Source organism: Lutra lutra, chromosome 18 (assembly GCF_902655055.1).
Source record: "Lutra lutra chromosome 18, mLutLut1.2, whole genome shotgun sequence".
Taxonomy (NCBI): Eukaryota; Metazoa; Chordata; class Mammalia; order Carnivora; family Mustelidae; genus Lutra; species Lutra lutra.
This window is the reverse complement of record NC_062295.1, coordinates 13,561,164-13,575,415: the sequence shown is the minus strand read 5'-3', so window position 1 is coordinate 13,575,415 and position 14,252 is coordinate 13,561,164. Positions and strand designations below refer to the sequence as shown.

The following is a 14,252-nucleotide window of genomic DNA, read 5'->3' as shown; positions in this document are numbered from 1 at the left end:
ACAGGTGGTGCCTAATGGTTATTAGCTCTTCAGGCCGGCCAGAAGGACTTTCGGGGACAGGGATCAGCAGGGCTGAGAAAGACACAGGGGTGTGGCGGACATGTTCTATGCCCAAAAGCGAGACTGGGGATGCGGCACGCCCATGCTAAATACGAACTGGCCACAGGGAGGAGATAAAGGGACACACAGAGGCAGATGACCCCGTCTCAGAGGACAGCAGGCTCTCTTGACTGAGACACTCTCCCCATTTGGGACTGGAAAATTACCGTGGGGCCTGTTCTGTGGGATGCTTGGCAGCACCCCTGGTCTCTACCTGCTAGACGCCAGCAGCCTCCCTGGGCTATTTATGACAACCCGTGTCTACAGCCATGGCCAAATGTCTCCCGGGAAGGACCATAATCATCCCCATTGGGAACCAACGCCCTGGAAGAAAGGGCAGAACTGGAGGGCAGGGGGTGCTCTCCAGGTCAATGCTTCTCGAGGTGTGGTTCTAGAGAAGCAGCAGCTGTTAGGCAAGTTCCGGGAGCCAGCCTCAACTGGTTCAGCATCTCTGGGGGTGGGCCTGGGAGTCTCTGTTTTAAGGAGCTCAAGTGAGTGAACCACTATCCTTGGGGATGGAAAAGTCCTGCTAGGGGGTCTCAGAAGCTTAAGAACTAGACTTGTTACTACTCTGAAATGTGACAAGGGCGCCTGGGAAGGAAGCAGTTCCCTGTAGGAGAATGAAGATGTTCTGGAAGCTTCTAACATTGTGTTCGTGATGAAGACAGGATAGAACACACCGCTGTAACTGGTACAGCATTTTTGCAGGATAGTTTGATGTATCTATCAAAACTTAAAGCAGACCAGCCTTTCAGCCTACCAGGTGCATTTCTCAGGGTGCTCCCAGCAGCCAGTCTCAACTTGGGGCCCCATGAGAATTAAAATTAAGCTCCAGTGTCCTTGAGGCATCCATCTTAAGCAGCAAATGTGCTTTTCTCCGGTGCATCCAGAACGGTACTAATTATGCACCATTTGGGGGGAGAACGGAGAAAACAGCCCTACAATATAGTAAAAATGTGGTCAATGTAAATGTCCACTCGGGGGAATGGCCAAACCATGGCACGGCTATCCCCCAGAGGAACAGCCAGCCATTACAAAGAATCATATTGGCAATAAAAGAGAACGGGAAAATAAATATACTGTGGAAAAAAAGGAATTACATAGGTCTCTGTCTCCAGACAGGGATACAGGTCTCAGACGTAGATACCTGTCCAAATTAGAAAACAGGTTCCAAGGGCACCTGGGCGGCACAGTCGGTTAAAGCATCTAACTCTTGCTGTCACCTCAGGTCTGATTTCAGGGTCATGAGATCGAGCCCCAGGTCAGGCTCCATGCTCAGTGTGAAGTCTGTCTGAGTTTCAATCTCCCTCTCCCTACCTCCCTGCCCTGCCGCCTCCCATTTGCACTCTTTCCCTTCCCGATTAATACATCTTTTTTTTTAAAGATTTTATTTATTTATTTGACAGACAGAGATCACAAGTAGGCAGAGAGGCAGGCAGAGAGAGAGGAGGAAGCAGGCTTCCCGCTGAGCAGAGAGCTTGATGCGGGGCTTAATCCCAGGACCCTGGGATCATGACCCAAGCGGAAGGCAGAGGCTTAACCCACTGAGTCAGCCAGGCGCCCCACCCAATTAATAAATCTTTAAAAAAAAAAGTTCCAGAACTACACATCAGTTTCATACAATTTTTGAGTCTTTCCAGACCAAACCAGATCCTTTATTTTACAGGTTCCAGCTTGACGCATTAGTTTCTTATCATTTCTGCGCCCGCCCCCTGCCACAGCACAAAACCAACTCTAGTTCTGTATCTGTTGAATTTACAGATTTCAACAAGGGGTGCCTGGGTCACTTGGTTAAGCGTCTGCCTTTGGGTCAGGTCATGATCTTAGGGTGCTGGGTTCGAGCCCCCCATGGGGCTCCCTGCTCAGTGGGGAGTCTGCTTCTCCCTCTCCCTCGGCCCCAACACCCCACTCGTGTTGGCTCTCCGCCCCCCTTTCAAATAAAATAAATAAATTAACCTTTAAAGATCTCAACGAAAACAAAAACATGCCTGTGGTTACTCCTCAGAGAGGGCCTGGTCAAGTTCAATTTTCCCTTTCTCTGCAATGTTTTCTGGTTTTTGAAATAATGAGAATGCATATCGTCCCACTTGAATAATTAAAGAAATTATAACGAGTATGCTTTCTGCATTATTTGAACAAGCTTTAACAATCAAACAAACAAACAAAAAAAAAACCAAAAAATTCTGCTTTCCCTCCCACTGCCATGTCTTCTGACCATCCCTCACTCCTCCGGCTGCTGGAAACACTGCGCGAGGCACAGGCTGCTGGCAGCCTCCCAGTTACTCAAGACAGGTTTCTCGCTCTAACCGCGCCATGCTCAGAGGTGAGCTATCAATTTGCGCTTTGTGGCTTATCCTTGATTCTGATTTAGGGCAACATAAACCCTCCTCAAAATTTCCAAGAATAAATTAGTTTACTAATTTCGGCATTAAGAGTTTATCAAAGCGAGTGCTGCTCCCTAATCAATCACCATATTTCCGTGTTTATCTCCTATTCAATTTTTACACAGGGTTCTATACACATCAATTTGCCTGATGCTCTTCCTACATATGTTTTAAATTACTTTATCATTGTATAAATTTCACAGCCATTAAAAGGCTCTAATACCAGAATGGCTGACATGGTGTTAAAAATTGGATTCAATTCCACGGGGTAATAAATTGTGACCTAAATCCAATCTCTCATGGGTGACTGAAGGATACAATGAAAAATTATCGCTTTGTCATTTTTACACTAACACAAATATACCACGGGCAACCAGGAAGCGGCAGAGAAAGAGCAAGCGATTGATGCTGGCTATTTTTCACCCAGGAAGGCTGCATGGGCAAGTCCCGAGGGTCTAGGATGGGATCCGCCCCCACCAGAAGCAGGGGTGCTGTCCGACTGCGCGGACCGCTTTGCAACAGACGGATGGAGCTCGGCGGGTGAGCTAAATGGCTCAGGCCTTCCTTCAGCCACAGGGCAGAGGCTACTACAGGCAGCGAAGCAGCACAGTGGTTAAGCCTTTGCCTCTGGAATGCGGTAAAACTCCCTGAGCTCAGAGGCTGGCCCTGCCACTGAGGAAATGGGAGATTTGGGGCAGGTTTCCCCCCCTCTCTGTGTGTCAATTTCCTGGACGACAGAGCTATTACGAGAACAAATGATTTAATGCGGCTAAAATGCCTAGGATAGTACCTGGCATTTAGCAATCCCTAGGTAAAGGTTAAGCATTATTACTTAAGAACAGATTCTTGTACAGAGACCTCAGTGCCCTGTTCTTTTTGGCTGCAGGGAAGGAGAGTAATGAACAGGGAGAGAAAGGTGTTAACATTTCCACTGCCTTTCCCTTTATCTCTGGAGAAACGGGATCAGTCATACTACACAATCCGACGGCACAGGTACTAAACGCGTCGCGGAGCAGAGAGGCGGAAACATGGGTTTTGAAGTCAGGCAGAATTGAATTTGAGCTCAGGGTTTGCTGCTTGCAAGTGTGACACTGGGCAAGCCAACGGACCTCTCCAGGCCTCGATCTTCCCAAGTGTGAAGTGGGCAGAAGGAACGCACTTTTCCTCAGGGCTGTGCGGGAAGGTTCGATACCATGCATGGACACGGCTTGGCTGTGTGCCGGGTGCTCAGGACGTGCTCACGTCCCAGGCTCTGTGCAAGGGCTGGAGAGCCAGCAGGGGACACACACAGATGAGACTAGGCCTCGTGGCTAAGGGGTGGCGACAGGATTCCAGTGTAACATGACCCATGCTCCAACGGGGAGTGGGTAAGGTGACTGGGGGAGCACAGAGTCTGGGCACCTCATGGAGAATTGGGGAGGGAACCACAGAGGATTTTCAGAAGTGGTATTTAAAGAAAGCCCTTACCCTTAACTGCCAAATACTTTGGGACAGCAGAAAAAGCAAGCTGGTTTCTGTGGTCTGTGTAAAAAGGGGGCACTAGCCTGGAGACAACTTTCATCCCTGGGCCCCTCAAAAAGCCACGGGCTCTCTCTTTCTGCACTAGGTCTATGCCTCCCGGCTCCAAGTGGCTGACACGTAGCCAGCTACACCCAAAGGAACAGGCTCCCCAAGGCCAGAAGACTGTCCTCCGAATCACTATTCTCCGAGCAGTCACTGGACAAGATACCCAAAGAAGTCGAGAAAAGCATCATAAAATGACCTGCTGTGGAAGCCAGTCCACCCTGGCCACCCACCCTGGAAGCTTCCAGAACCTGAATAATCTGCTGCTGCTTTGTAACAGGTGCTTGGTAAGAATCTCCTGGCTGAAGAGAGGGAATCACTCAGCTGAAAGTCAGTATTTCACTCAGCAGTCTGAGGTCGGGGGCTGGCGATCTAACGACCCACTGTCCACGGAAGAAGCGAGGCTGACAGAGGGCAGGCGCCTTGTCAGTGGATTTTATAGCTGATGCACTGGTAAAAGGAGTCACCTTTCAAACCTGTCAAGGCCAGTCTGGTTCAGCTCCCTTCCCTAATCCCGCGTGAGTTGGTGATGGCGAAATGGAAGGTTCCCCCCGCCCCCCCCATGGCTTGGATGTCAGGACAGACAAGTGTGCCACAGGAGGTGAGGTCCCCAAGCGTGTGCCACCGGAGTCCGGGGCTGAGAACTTGTGTCAGTCGCCAAAGGCGGAAGGGACACAGTTCTCTGGAGGGAAGATATGGGACCTTCCCTCACTCCTCGCTTTCCCAGACCTTGCCTGTCTTTGGGGCTGATCTTCTGCTCTCCGGAGACCTCAAGATGCTCCTGAGAGGTACGCCTCTGTTCCATTCTTCTCACGCAAGGTAAAAAGACAGGAATCATCTCACCCAGACGTTTTGGGAATTAAAATCTGGCTGCTTGTCCTCAGAGCTTCCCTGGCAGTATTGTCAGTGCTTCATCCTCCCTACACCTCTCCCTGCCTCAGGGCCTTTGCACACAAGGCACCCTAGGCCTGGAATGTTCTCCCTCCAGCCTTTCCCCTAGTTAACTCCTCCCGCCCTTCCTCTCTCAGCACCACTAACAGGCCGGCAGGTGTGTCTGCAGAAGTGGTGGTCTCTGGTGCAATTCTGTGTTTATTTTTGTGATCACTGGATTCCTGGATCTACCCTCCCAACTTAGCAGACTGCAGGCTCTATGAGGACAGGATTCCAGCACAGACACTGGATGTTTGATGAATAACTGTTGAATGAATGAATGAATGAACTCAGTATATCCAGAAACTAGAAACCATCCCATTTGAGGGTAGCTCACCCTCTTCTCTTGTTCTTCCATAATGAGACCGCAGCCATCTCCGACTACCTTTCGTCCATTGCTTTCTATAGGTCATTCAGAGAGAGCCCCTCCGGCTCCCCTGCTTGGTCCCCTCTGCGTGCATACGGCGGTCTGCCACGATCCTGTGCTTTCTATCCTTTGCCTGACCCTCCACTCAGGACTATGAGCTCCGTAAGGTAGGACCTCGTCTCTCGCTCACTACGTCCCACTGCCTGGCACCATGCTCAGTGAGGGGCAGCCTCTCGACACAGATTTGTTGAGTAAGTGAAGCGAATGAAATATATTCAGGGATGCTAAGGGAAAAGATGATATTCACGTTCAGGACACGTTTCCAAGGGCATCCAAGGGGTTCTCCTAAGTTCTCCCTGCGGTGCAAGAAAGCAGGAGGATGTAGTATCCTGGGTTCATTCGCTTCCAGTGAGTAAAAGATACTTCCTGTTTGAGTAGCACGGTGTCCGGTGCTCGGACACTCCATGACTCTGCCCCAACTTATCAAAAGCGGAACCCGGATTCTTAGCAATCCCACATTGCCTGCAACAGTCCCGGTGCCAGACCCCGGCCCGCTCGTCTCCACGCACTGTGTGTGGGAGGAAGGGGCTGTGCTAAGGGGCAGGCGGGCATCTAGGAACACCCGCGCGGGCCCAACGTCCAGGCTCTGCCCTGCCGCCCACAATCTTAGGACAGTCGCTGCTTTCCACAAGCTCCCTCCAGCCTCCCACAAAAGGGAAGCCAGTTAGCCAGGCTCTCCATGGAGTAGTGGTCCGCGAATGCGGGTTATAAACACACTTCCCATCCCCTAGGCTGTAGATGTCACTGTGAGCGCACGAGAAGGGGAAAAAAATACTCCTCTAACCACGGTCCCCTCGTTTCCACCACGCTCTTTCAGGGGCTGTGTTTGCAGCCTCCTTCCGCACCTGAACCTTTCAGCTTTGCTTTCAGGCCCGGCAGTCAGGGAACAAACACACCCTAATGACAAGTTGAAAGTGACTGGCAGGACTGTACAGCTGGCAGAATGTTCCTGGGGGAAGAGGAGGGGGTGGAGAAGGAGGTGGGAGGGAGGTGAAGGGGGCATTTATGATATTTCCCATAACTACATATGTAGCTCTCTAAAAAGCCTCGTGGGTGGCGGCCGGCTTGCTTTATGATTCCAAGGCTGGGAGGGAGCACGAACACCATAGTGCTTGAGAAGGACAAGGCCATGTGGAAGCGGCCTGTTGGGACTCGCCTCTCAAGGGGGGAGCCTCGAGCGACTGTGGACCACAGCCACCTGGCACACACTGGAAGCTTCAGAAATGTCTGTGGACGATCCGTCTTGAGGGGTCACTGGGCACAAAGTGATGGTCACCACCATCTGGCCCGCAGGCCAATCCCAACAGCTTCTGTCTGCTAGCTAATCCTCCCTCCGGGACCCCGGTGAGAACTCCTCCACAACCACCCGCTTTCAGCTCCTTCCTTAAAGCTGAATCAGATCAGAAGTGAGCTTAAAAACCTCCATATGGTTTTCCACAGTACCTGTACCATTTTGCATTCCCACCAACAGGGCACAAACGTCCCATTTTCTCCACATCCTTGCTGACACCTGTTGTCTTTTGTTTTGGGTAACGGCCCTCCAGAAGTGTGTGGGGTGAGATCTCACTGAGCATTTATCCCAGGAGCTGAATGAGGGTCTCGAAGAGATACGAGCACTCCCACGTTCACTGAGCATTATTCACAACAGCCAAGATGGCCAAATTGTCCACATACGGATGAAGGGACTAAAGATGGTGGTATGTACTCACAAGGGAATCCTAGTCAGTCTTCAAAAGGAAGGAAATCCTGCCATGTGCAGCAGCGCGGGTGAAGGCAGAGGACACTATGCTCAGTGAACTAAGCCACTCACAGAAGACACACAGAATAATTTCCCGTATATGAGGCATCTAAAATAATCAAACTCATAGAAACGGGTAGAATGGTGGTTGCCTACGCTTGGGAGGATGGGAAATGAGGTTTGACGAGTGTCAAGTGTCCGTTGAGTGAGATTAATAAATTCTAGAAATATGCCGTACAATATTGTGTTTATACATAGCACAACTGCGTTGTATCCTTAATTTGTTAAGAGGCTAGATCTCATGTTAAGTGTTCTTATCTCAACAAAGTAAGATAAAAAGTCTTTTAAAGTCGCATAAAGTTAAAAAAAAGGGGGGGGGGATCAGATCATGTTGGAACTGTTCAGTCTCGGGCACCTGGCCCACTCAGTTGGTTATGCATCCCAGGGTCCTGGGATCGAGCCCCGCAGAGGGCTTCCTGCTCAGTGGGGAGTCTGCTTCTCCCTCTCCCTCTGCTCCTTCCCCTGCTTATGTGCACTCTCTCAAATAACTTCTTCAAAAAAAAAAAAAAAAAAAAGAAACCCAGAACTGTTCAGTACCTCCAGGGACTTCCATGTCACTTAAAATAGCATGAGAGTACCCCTGGGTCTGACCGCTTCTCCCTCCATTCTCACTGCACCCTCCATTCTAGCCATACTGACTTGGCTGCTTCTGGAACATGCCAGGCCCTTTGCTAGGACTGCTCTTCTTCCCCATGGTGCTGCCCTCCCTAGCTTCTCAGAAAGCCTCTGTGGTCACCTACCTGAACTGGCCACTCCCCTGTCCTCTTGCTCTGCCTCGTCTTCACAGCTCTTATCACACCACCGGGGGCCCTAGATCTACTGGCTCTCTTGTCAGCTCCGGCCTCTCCTACGGGGGCAGAAGCTCCATAAAGGTAGAGCTATCCTGCTGCACACCTCCCAGAATCACCGTCCATCTTAGGTCAAGGGACCCGATGTCCCGAGCTGCACAGGGTAGAGACTCCACGGCAACAAGACATTCTCCGTGTTCGCGCCTTGCTGTATCGTCCTAGAACAAAGATCAGCCACCTCCAGCCCGTGGCTGCCTGTTTTGGTGTGGCCTTCAAGCTGAGAAGAGTTTTTACATTTTAAACGACTGGAAGAACATCAAAAGAGCACCATTTTAGGACACGTGAGAATTATGTGAAATCCACATTTTGGTGACCCTAAACCATGTCATAGGGAACATCGCCATGCTGCTCATGTATTTCTATATTGACGCTTCTGGACAGTGTCGAGTTGTGACAGAGACCACACGCCCTACAAAACCTCCTATTTATTCTCTGGCCCTTTGCGGAAAACACGTGCGGAACCGCGGCTTTGGACACTGCCTAGTGGGTGACCAATGAGTGGGTCTATAGCTACCCGTTTCTGCACCCTGAGAAAACCAAGAAACACCTTTGGGACGAGGTTTGCCCAATCCCAGCAAACTACGCTGAAATCCCTCCTTTCTACTGGCCTTCGTGCCTTCCTCAGCAGGAAGGGTCTGACCGGCTCCTCTGCAAACCTGGCTTTCTGGAAAGCGAGTCAGCCCCAGCCACTTAGCCAAGCTGTGCCTGGATCCATTAGACTTTGCCACACCACTCCCCCCTTAGTGCAGTGTTTTTTAGCTATCCACAGCTGCTCCCTCATTCCCTCATCAGCAGGAAGCCTGGGAGGAGTCAGGGTCTCTGGCTGACAGGTGGGGAAACTGAGGCACGCATCTCGGGGCACAGAGACCCGCCTAGCTGACATCCGTGCCTGAACAGTCCCTCCATGCCGGGCCGCCAGCCATGCTTCCTGGAAGCCAGCTCCTCACGCTGGGGAGTCACCGCACTGCCCCCAGTGTGCAGAGATGGACAGGAGACAGCCCTCCCACAGCTGGAAGTGCCATCTGCCCCTCTCTCTGGAGCAGGCAGCCAGAGACCTCCGTCCAGAAGCCCAAGTATCCAGAGCCTCTGGCCTCCTGCAACGGCTCATGGGTAAACACTGTTGTCACATCCCAGAACAGTCGCCCTTCTATCGGAAATCCCCCTTCAGTCCATCTCCAGCCCTAAGACTTGAGCCGGCTTCCCCGGTCACGTGCAAAGGCTTGCAGCCCTGTAGCTGGTCGGCTGACTCAAAGGAACTACCCCCTGCCTGTCGCCCGTGGGAGAACCACCGTGTGTCACCCAGCCGCTCAGGCCTGAGTTCCTGGTCAGGTGGCAGCTGCCCCTCCTCCCAGCCGACTGCTTTCTCTGGAACTTCTCACATTTGCTCCCCACTCGTTCTCCACCTAAAAATGAAGGCTGCAGACACACTGGCCACTGGCAGCATGAGTCCACTGGCCCCACCCGACACAGCAGAGGGTGAACTGCAGGAGGGATGGGGGGGTGGGGGGACGCACCAAGGGAGCCTTTCTTGGGACATTTTCACTCAAGATGGAGGAAGGCTCGACAGAGCTTCCAGATATGTAATTGTTCCTGTTGTAACGAGGCATTAAAAGCTGTATTACCAGCACCTGGAACGAGAATGCCGGTTACAGGCAAAACGGTCTTTATCAAGGAAGGCATCCATCAGGAAAGCTACCTCTGCCCTTGGCCAGGGTTAGCACGATCCCTGTGGCCAGGGCTTCTGGGGGAGACATGGTCCAAGAAGACTTCCCTGAGGAGGCGGCCAGATAAGGTGGGGTGCAATGGGGGGGTGCAGGTAACAGCAGGGGGGGCCTAGAAAGAGCAGACGTCAATGCCTGAGCCACTCAGGGGCCACATCTGAGGGACGGAGCAAGAGAGATGCGGCCAGGTAACAGAAAATCACCATCAAGGAGGCCTTCCATTCTCTCCTCTTCTTAATGCCCCCTTGGCTGATACCACCACCGATGCCAACAGCCCAACATCCCCTTCATTCTACCTCCCCTCCACACCAAGCATTTGATACTCATGTCCCCACTACGGCCAGCAATCCTAGGAGGAAAGGTAGGAGAATCTGTGTCCATTTCACAGATGAGGAAGTTAAGGCAATGGGAGGTTAGAGTCACACCAGGATTGTGACCAGTAAAGTCACAACCAGGATTCAAAACCCAGTGCCTGGAGAAAACCTCTTTTTTCCAGCCCAGGCCACCCTTGGCATTCCATCTGACATGGCTGCATCTCCGTGAAACAGTAGGCTGTCCAGCTGAAGCGATAGGAGGTTTGACTGAGGAGCCCGAGGAAGGGACAGGAGGCTCAGGCAATTGTGGGGGGGTGTGGCGGGGGTGGGGCTGCCTGATTGAGGAAGAGGGGAGGTCAGGGGATGGTCTGGTGGCTGCAGTGAGCTCAGGGGCCCTGTGTGGGATCAGAAATAACCCTGAGGCCAGGGTTGAGAGCGGATGGGGGTAGAGCCCTCAATGTAGCTCACTCTTGGTGGCCATCAGTGGGGGGTGGGTATACAGATCCCCCCTTCCCTTGCGAAAATTTGTCACCCTTCCCGCTGTTTTCTCCAGGAGCGGCGTGAAGTAGGCAAGTCACAAAGGCAGGGGACATCTCTATAGGGAGCAACCCGGTTCCTGGGGTTCTAGACTCTTCTTCTTCCTGAGTGGTACTAAGGTGAGGGGAAGGATGGGTGTGAGTGCAGGGAGCAGGAGCCCTTTATGAAAGTCACCATTCAAACTCTAGTTCCTTCCCTCTGGATGGTTCCGGCCGCCCACCGTTATATCCAACTTCCGGCATCCTGCCGGCTGCAGTCTGGGTGATGTGGAGTTGGACATGGTGACAAAGCCAGCGCGTGCATCTGTGTGCGTGTATTTACACACATATTACATCTCCCTCCCCTCCCACCTCCATCTCCTCATTTAGCAGGAAATAAAAGGACCACAGGGCTGAAGCTCAAATCCCTCCTAAGTGGAGGGAAATCCGGGTGTCATGGTTTCCAGAAAGGGAATACAATCTCCGTATGGGGTGTAATTACATCTTAGCTTTCTGCAGAAGAATAGTTTATGGTTTAAATGCTATTAATTGTAAGCCGTTTTGTTCCACGGGAAGTTGTTCATTGATAACTACCCAATTAGGGTTATTTTGCAATTAGTCTATTCACAGTAAATTTATTGCAAAAGGGGAGGCTGTCGTGCAGCAAATTAAGGCAGTGCCGGGCTGGATGTGCAATGGCTCTTAAATGCCATCTTATTAACCAGCTCAGAGGTCCCGGGAGGGTGCGCCATCTTGGCGGACGTGGGCGAGTCCATGGGGAAAGCCCGAGCAAAGTCACGCTGCGTGACCACGCCGGGGTGGGGGTGGGGGGGTGGTTTCAGCACGACCAGGCGGAGCGTGGGGGCCCCTGGCCTCTACGGGTGATGCCAGCCCTCTTGATTTCTCATCACCCTCCTCCCTTCTCCTTGCATGGAGACAGAGGACAGAAAAATACAGCGTACGGGCTGCGGGACCTCCCTGAGGTCTGATCATTGGAACTCAAGGGGCACCTTCTGTCACCTTAGGAGGGGAAGGCCATGGGTAGGGAGGCAGGCCCTGGGATAGATCAGCTCTGCTGTCCACTAGCCATGGCCCTCTGACCAAGTACTAAACCTCTCAGCCTCCATGTCCTCATCGATGCAATGGGTTGCTAACAGACCTACCTCCTAGGGTTGGTGTGAGGATTCGATGCGCTATAAGGTGAAAACTGTGTTATATTGACTGTTACATGGGTTCGGTAACCAGCGTGGGTAGAGCCCATCGGCCAAACCCCACCCACCGCCTGCTTTAGTCAAATGAGTACTATTGGAAGATAACCGAGTGCACGGTATACGTGTTGTCCATGACTCCTTCTTGCTCTAACGGCAGTGTGGGTGGCTGGTGTAGACACTGTACGGCTCACAAAGCCTCATTTATTTGTTCTCCGACCTTTACAGGAAGAGAATTGTGACCCCTGGTATATAATGAGCGCCCAATATTACTTTCACAGAAGGGCATTCAACTCAGGCCCCCGATACTCCTCTGCCAAGCCAGGCACTGGTTAACAAAAGGTTCTGGAAACTTCTTCCTCTTCTCATTTATCCCTCTACTCCATCAGCCAAGTCCCATCAAGAATAGAAATGTGAACCGCATGGACAGCTTGGACTCGGGTTGAAATGTGAGGGAGAAACAAACCCTTTCTTTTTACGTCTTTCCTTTTAAAAGACGGTATAGTCCAGATACATGTTCACTGCCGCAAACTCAAAAAGTATGGACCGACAGCGAGTGAAAAGCTGAAGGTGTCTGCACCCTTCATGACGGGAAACAATATGAGCGCTTTCCTGGGTGTCCTTCCACAGCACTTACACGGCCGCTCCCTACATGACCCAAATCCTAAAAATCTGAAAAAAAAAAAAAAAAAAAAAAAAAAAACCCAAACCCAAAAAACCCAAAAAACTGAAGCTCATGAGACAGGCCAACCTCACAGGGTGGTGGATGGGCTGAGCTGATCGAAGGCACGGTGCCTCGTGCAACGCCTGGCGTGTAACCGCCTCGTAAGGCACACCAGCAAGGCAGGTGCACCACCCAGCCAACGGCACGTCAGACACACAGATACTCGAGTAACACCTCACCTGTGCAAATGTCCCCTCCACCTTCGGAGGGCCCCTCCGCTGAGCTTACAAACGCCACTGTTAGAGCTCGGACCTCTCTCTGCACCGCAGAGCAAGGAATGTCATCCGTCACTGGCCGTCAGCCCACAGAAGAGCGCACAGGATAGGACGTGGGGACAGACAGAGGGTGGGGAGGAGAGAGGGAGAAAGGAAGAATGGAAGGGAGGAAGGAATTTTCACTGGAGGAAAAACAGGAAGGTGGTTTCTTAGAGCCTCCGAAGTCAACGCAACCAATTAGAAACCTTTCAAATCATGTTCAATATCAATAAATTTGTGTCAGTTTTAATCCTGATACTGCGCTGAGATAGAGATAGAGAACGAACACTAACTGATACAATCACCTCAGATTCCTCTCACCAGCCCGGATTTTGCGTTATTTTTTTAGCTGCCATGGAGGCAACTGGTTCCAGCGGGAACAAAAGGTCATGTGATTTTGCAAAGGTTTCCTCATACACAACTTCCGAATTCAGACAGTACCAGAAGGAAAAAAATCTCGTGTGCTGATCGGGGGTTTGCAAAATGGGGAGCAGGATGGGACTGGGCAGGAGGTAGAATCGGAACCGGGGCTGGAACTCACCTTCCAGGGGGCAGAATCGTGTCACCTTCTTGGGCATCAGCAGCCCTAGCTTGTGGCGACAGTAGGTCTCCCCGATCTCCTGGCGGCAGTGTTTGGACTTGGAGCGGGACAGTGCGGAGATGGCCTCTTTGCCCGAGATGTCGCACTTGGGGGGCTGGTCTTGCTTGAGCTCGGGGGAGCTGCCCCCGCTTTTCCTGGTGTGGGGCTGTCTTGGGGCATCCTTCCCACGGCTACTGTTCACCGTGGCTTTCTCCCCAGGAGGCATCACCTCATTGGTGCCTTTGCCTGGGAACGAATGTCCCTTCCCCTTCTCCTCCTGCTCCAGCTTCCTTTTCAAAAGCTCCTTCTGTCTGCTCGGGGCCTTCTTTGCCAACTCAGGCTGGTGCTTTTGCTTTTGAGTTCTGGGTGCAAAGTTGCTGTTGTCCACATTCTCAAAGTCTTTGGGGACTGAGTTCTCGTTGTTGCTGTCTGTTCGCACTTTCTCTTTCGGACGGTGAGAAAAGTAGCCCTCCTGGAGAAGATGGGAAGGAACACAGAAGAGCAACATCACTCACTGAGTGGTCATGCTAAGTAGCTTGGCCCTTGCGGAGTGGAGCACAGAGTTTTGGAGGTCTGCGTCCCGGTTTCATGCCATACCTTTGCTACGAGCTTAACTTCAAAGTAGAGTTTTCTGTCTGAACCTCAATTTCCCCATCTGGAAATAAGAGCAGTTCCAACCAGAAACTACTAAGGCTTTGAAAACTCTCAAGTGCTCTATGATTCTCAATGCTTTGTTACTAACCACACCTTCAAGTAAGTTTCTCTTGAGTGTCTCTGCCTTTGGATTACGGACATTTTGCTGCAGCTTCCTGTTAAAATTCTAGCAGAGAGTTCCGTGATGGTTCATTTAAGGGCTAGAAATGCCATAATAAAATTATAAGGGAAGA

General features: G+C 51.5%; 1 protein-coding gene across 1 annotated transcript in view; it reads right to left on the bottom strand.

Annotated features, from left to right (window-relative positions):
* XYLT1 (xylosyltransferase 1) overlaps positions 1-14,252 on the bottom strand; it is a 304,182-nt gene that overhangs the window by 118,508 nt on the left and 171,422 nt on the right. The window contains 1 exon segment of the mRNA XM_047713155.1: positions 13,327-13,837. Within this exon segment, the coding sequence (XP_047569111.1) occupies positions 13,327-13,837 (511 nt within the window).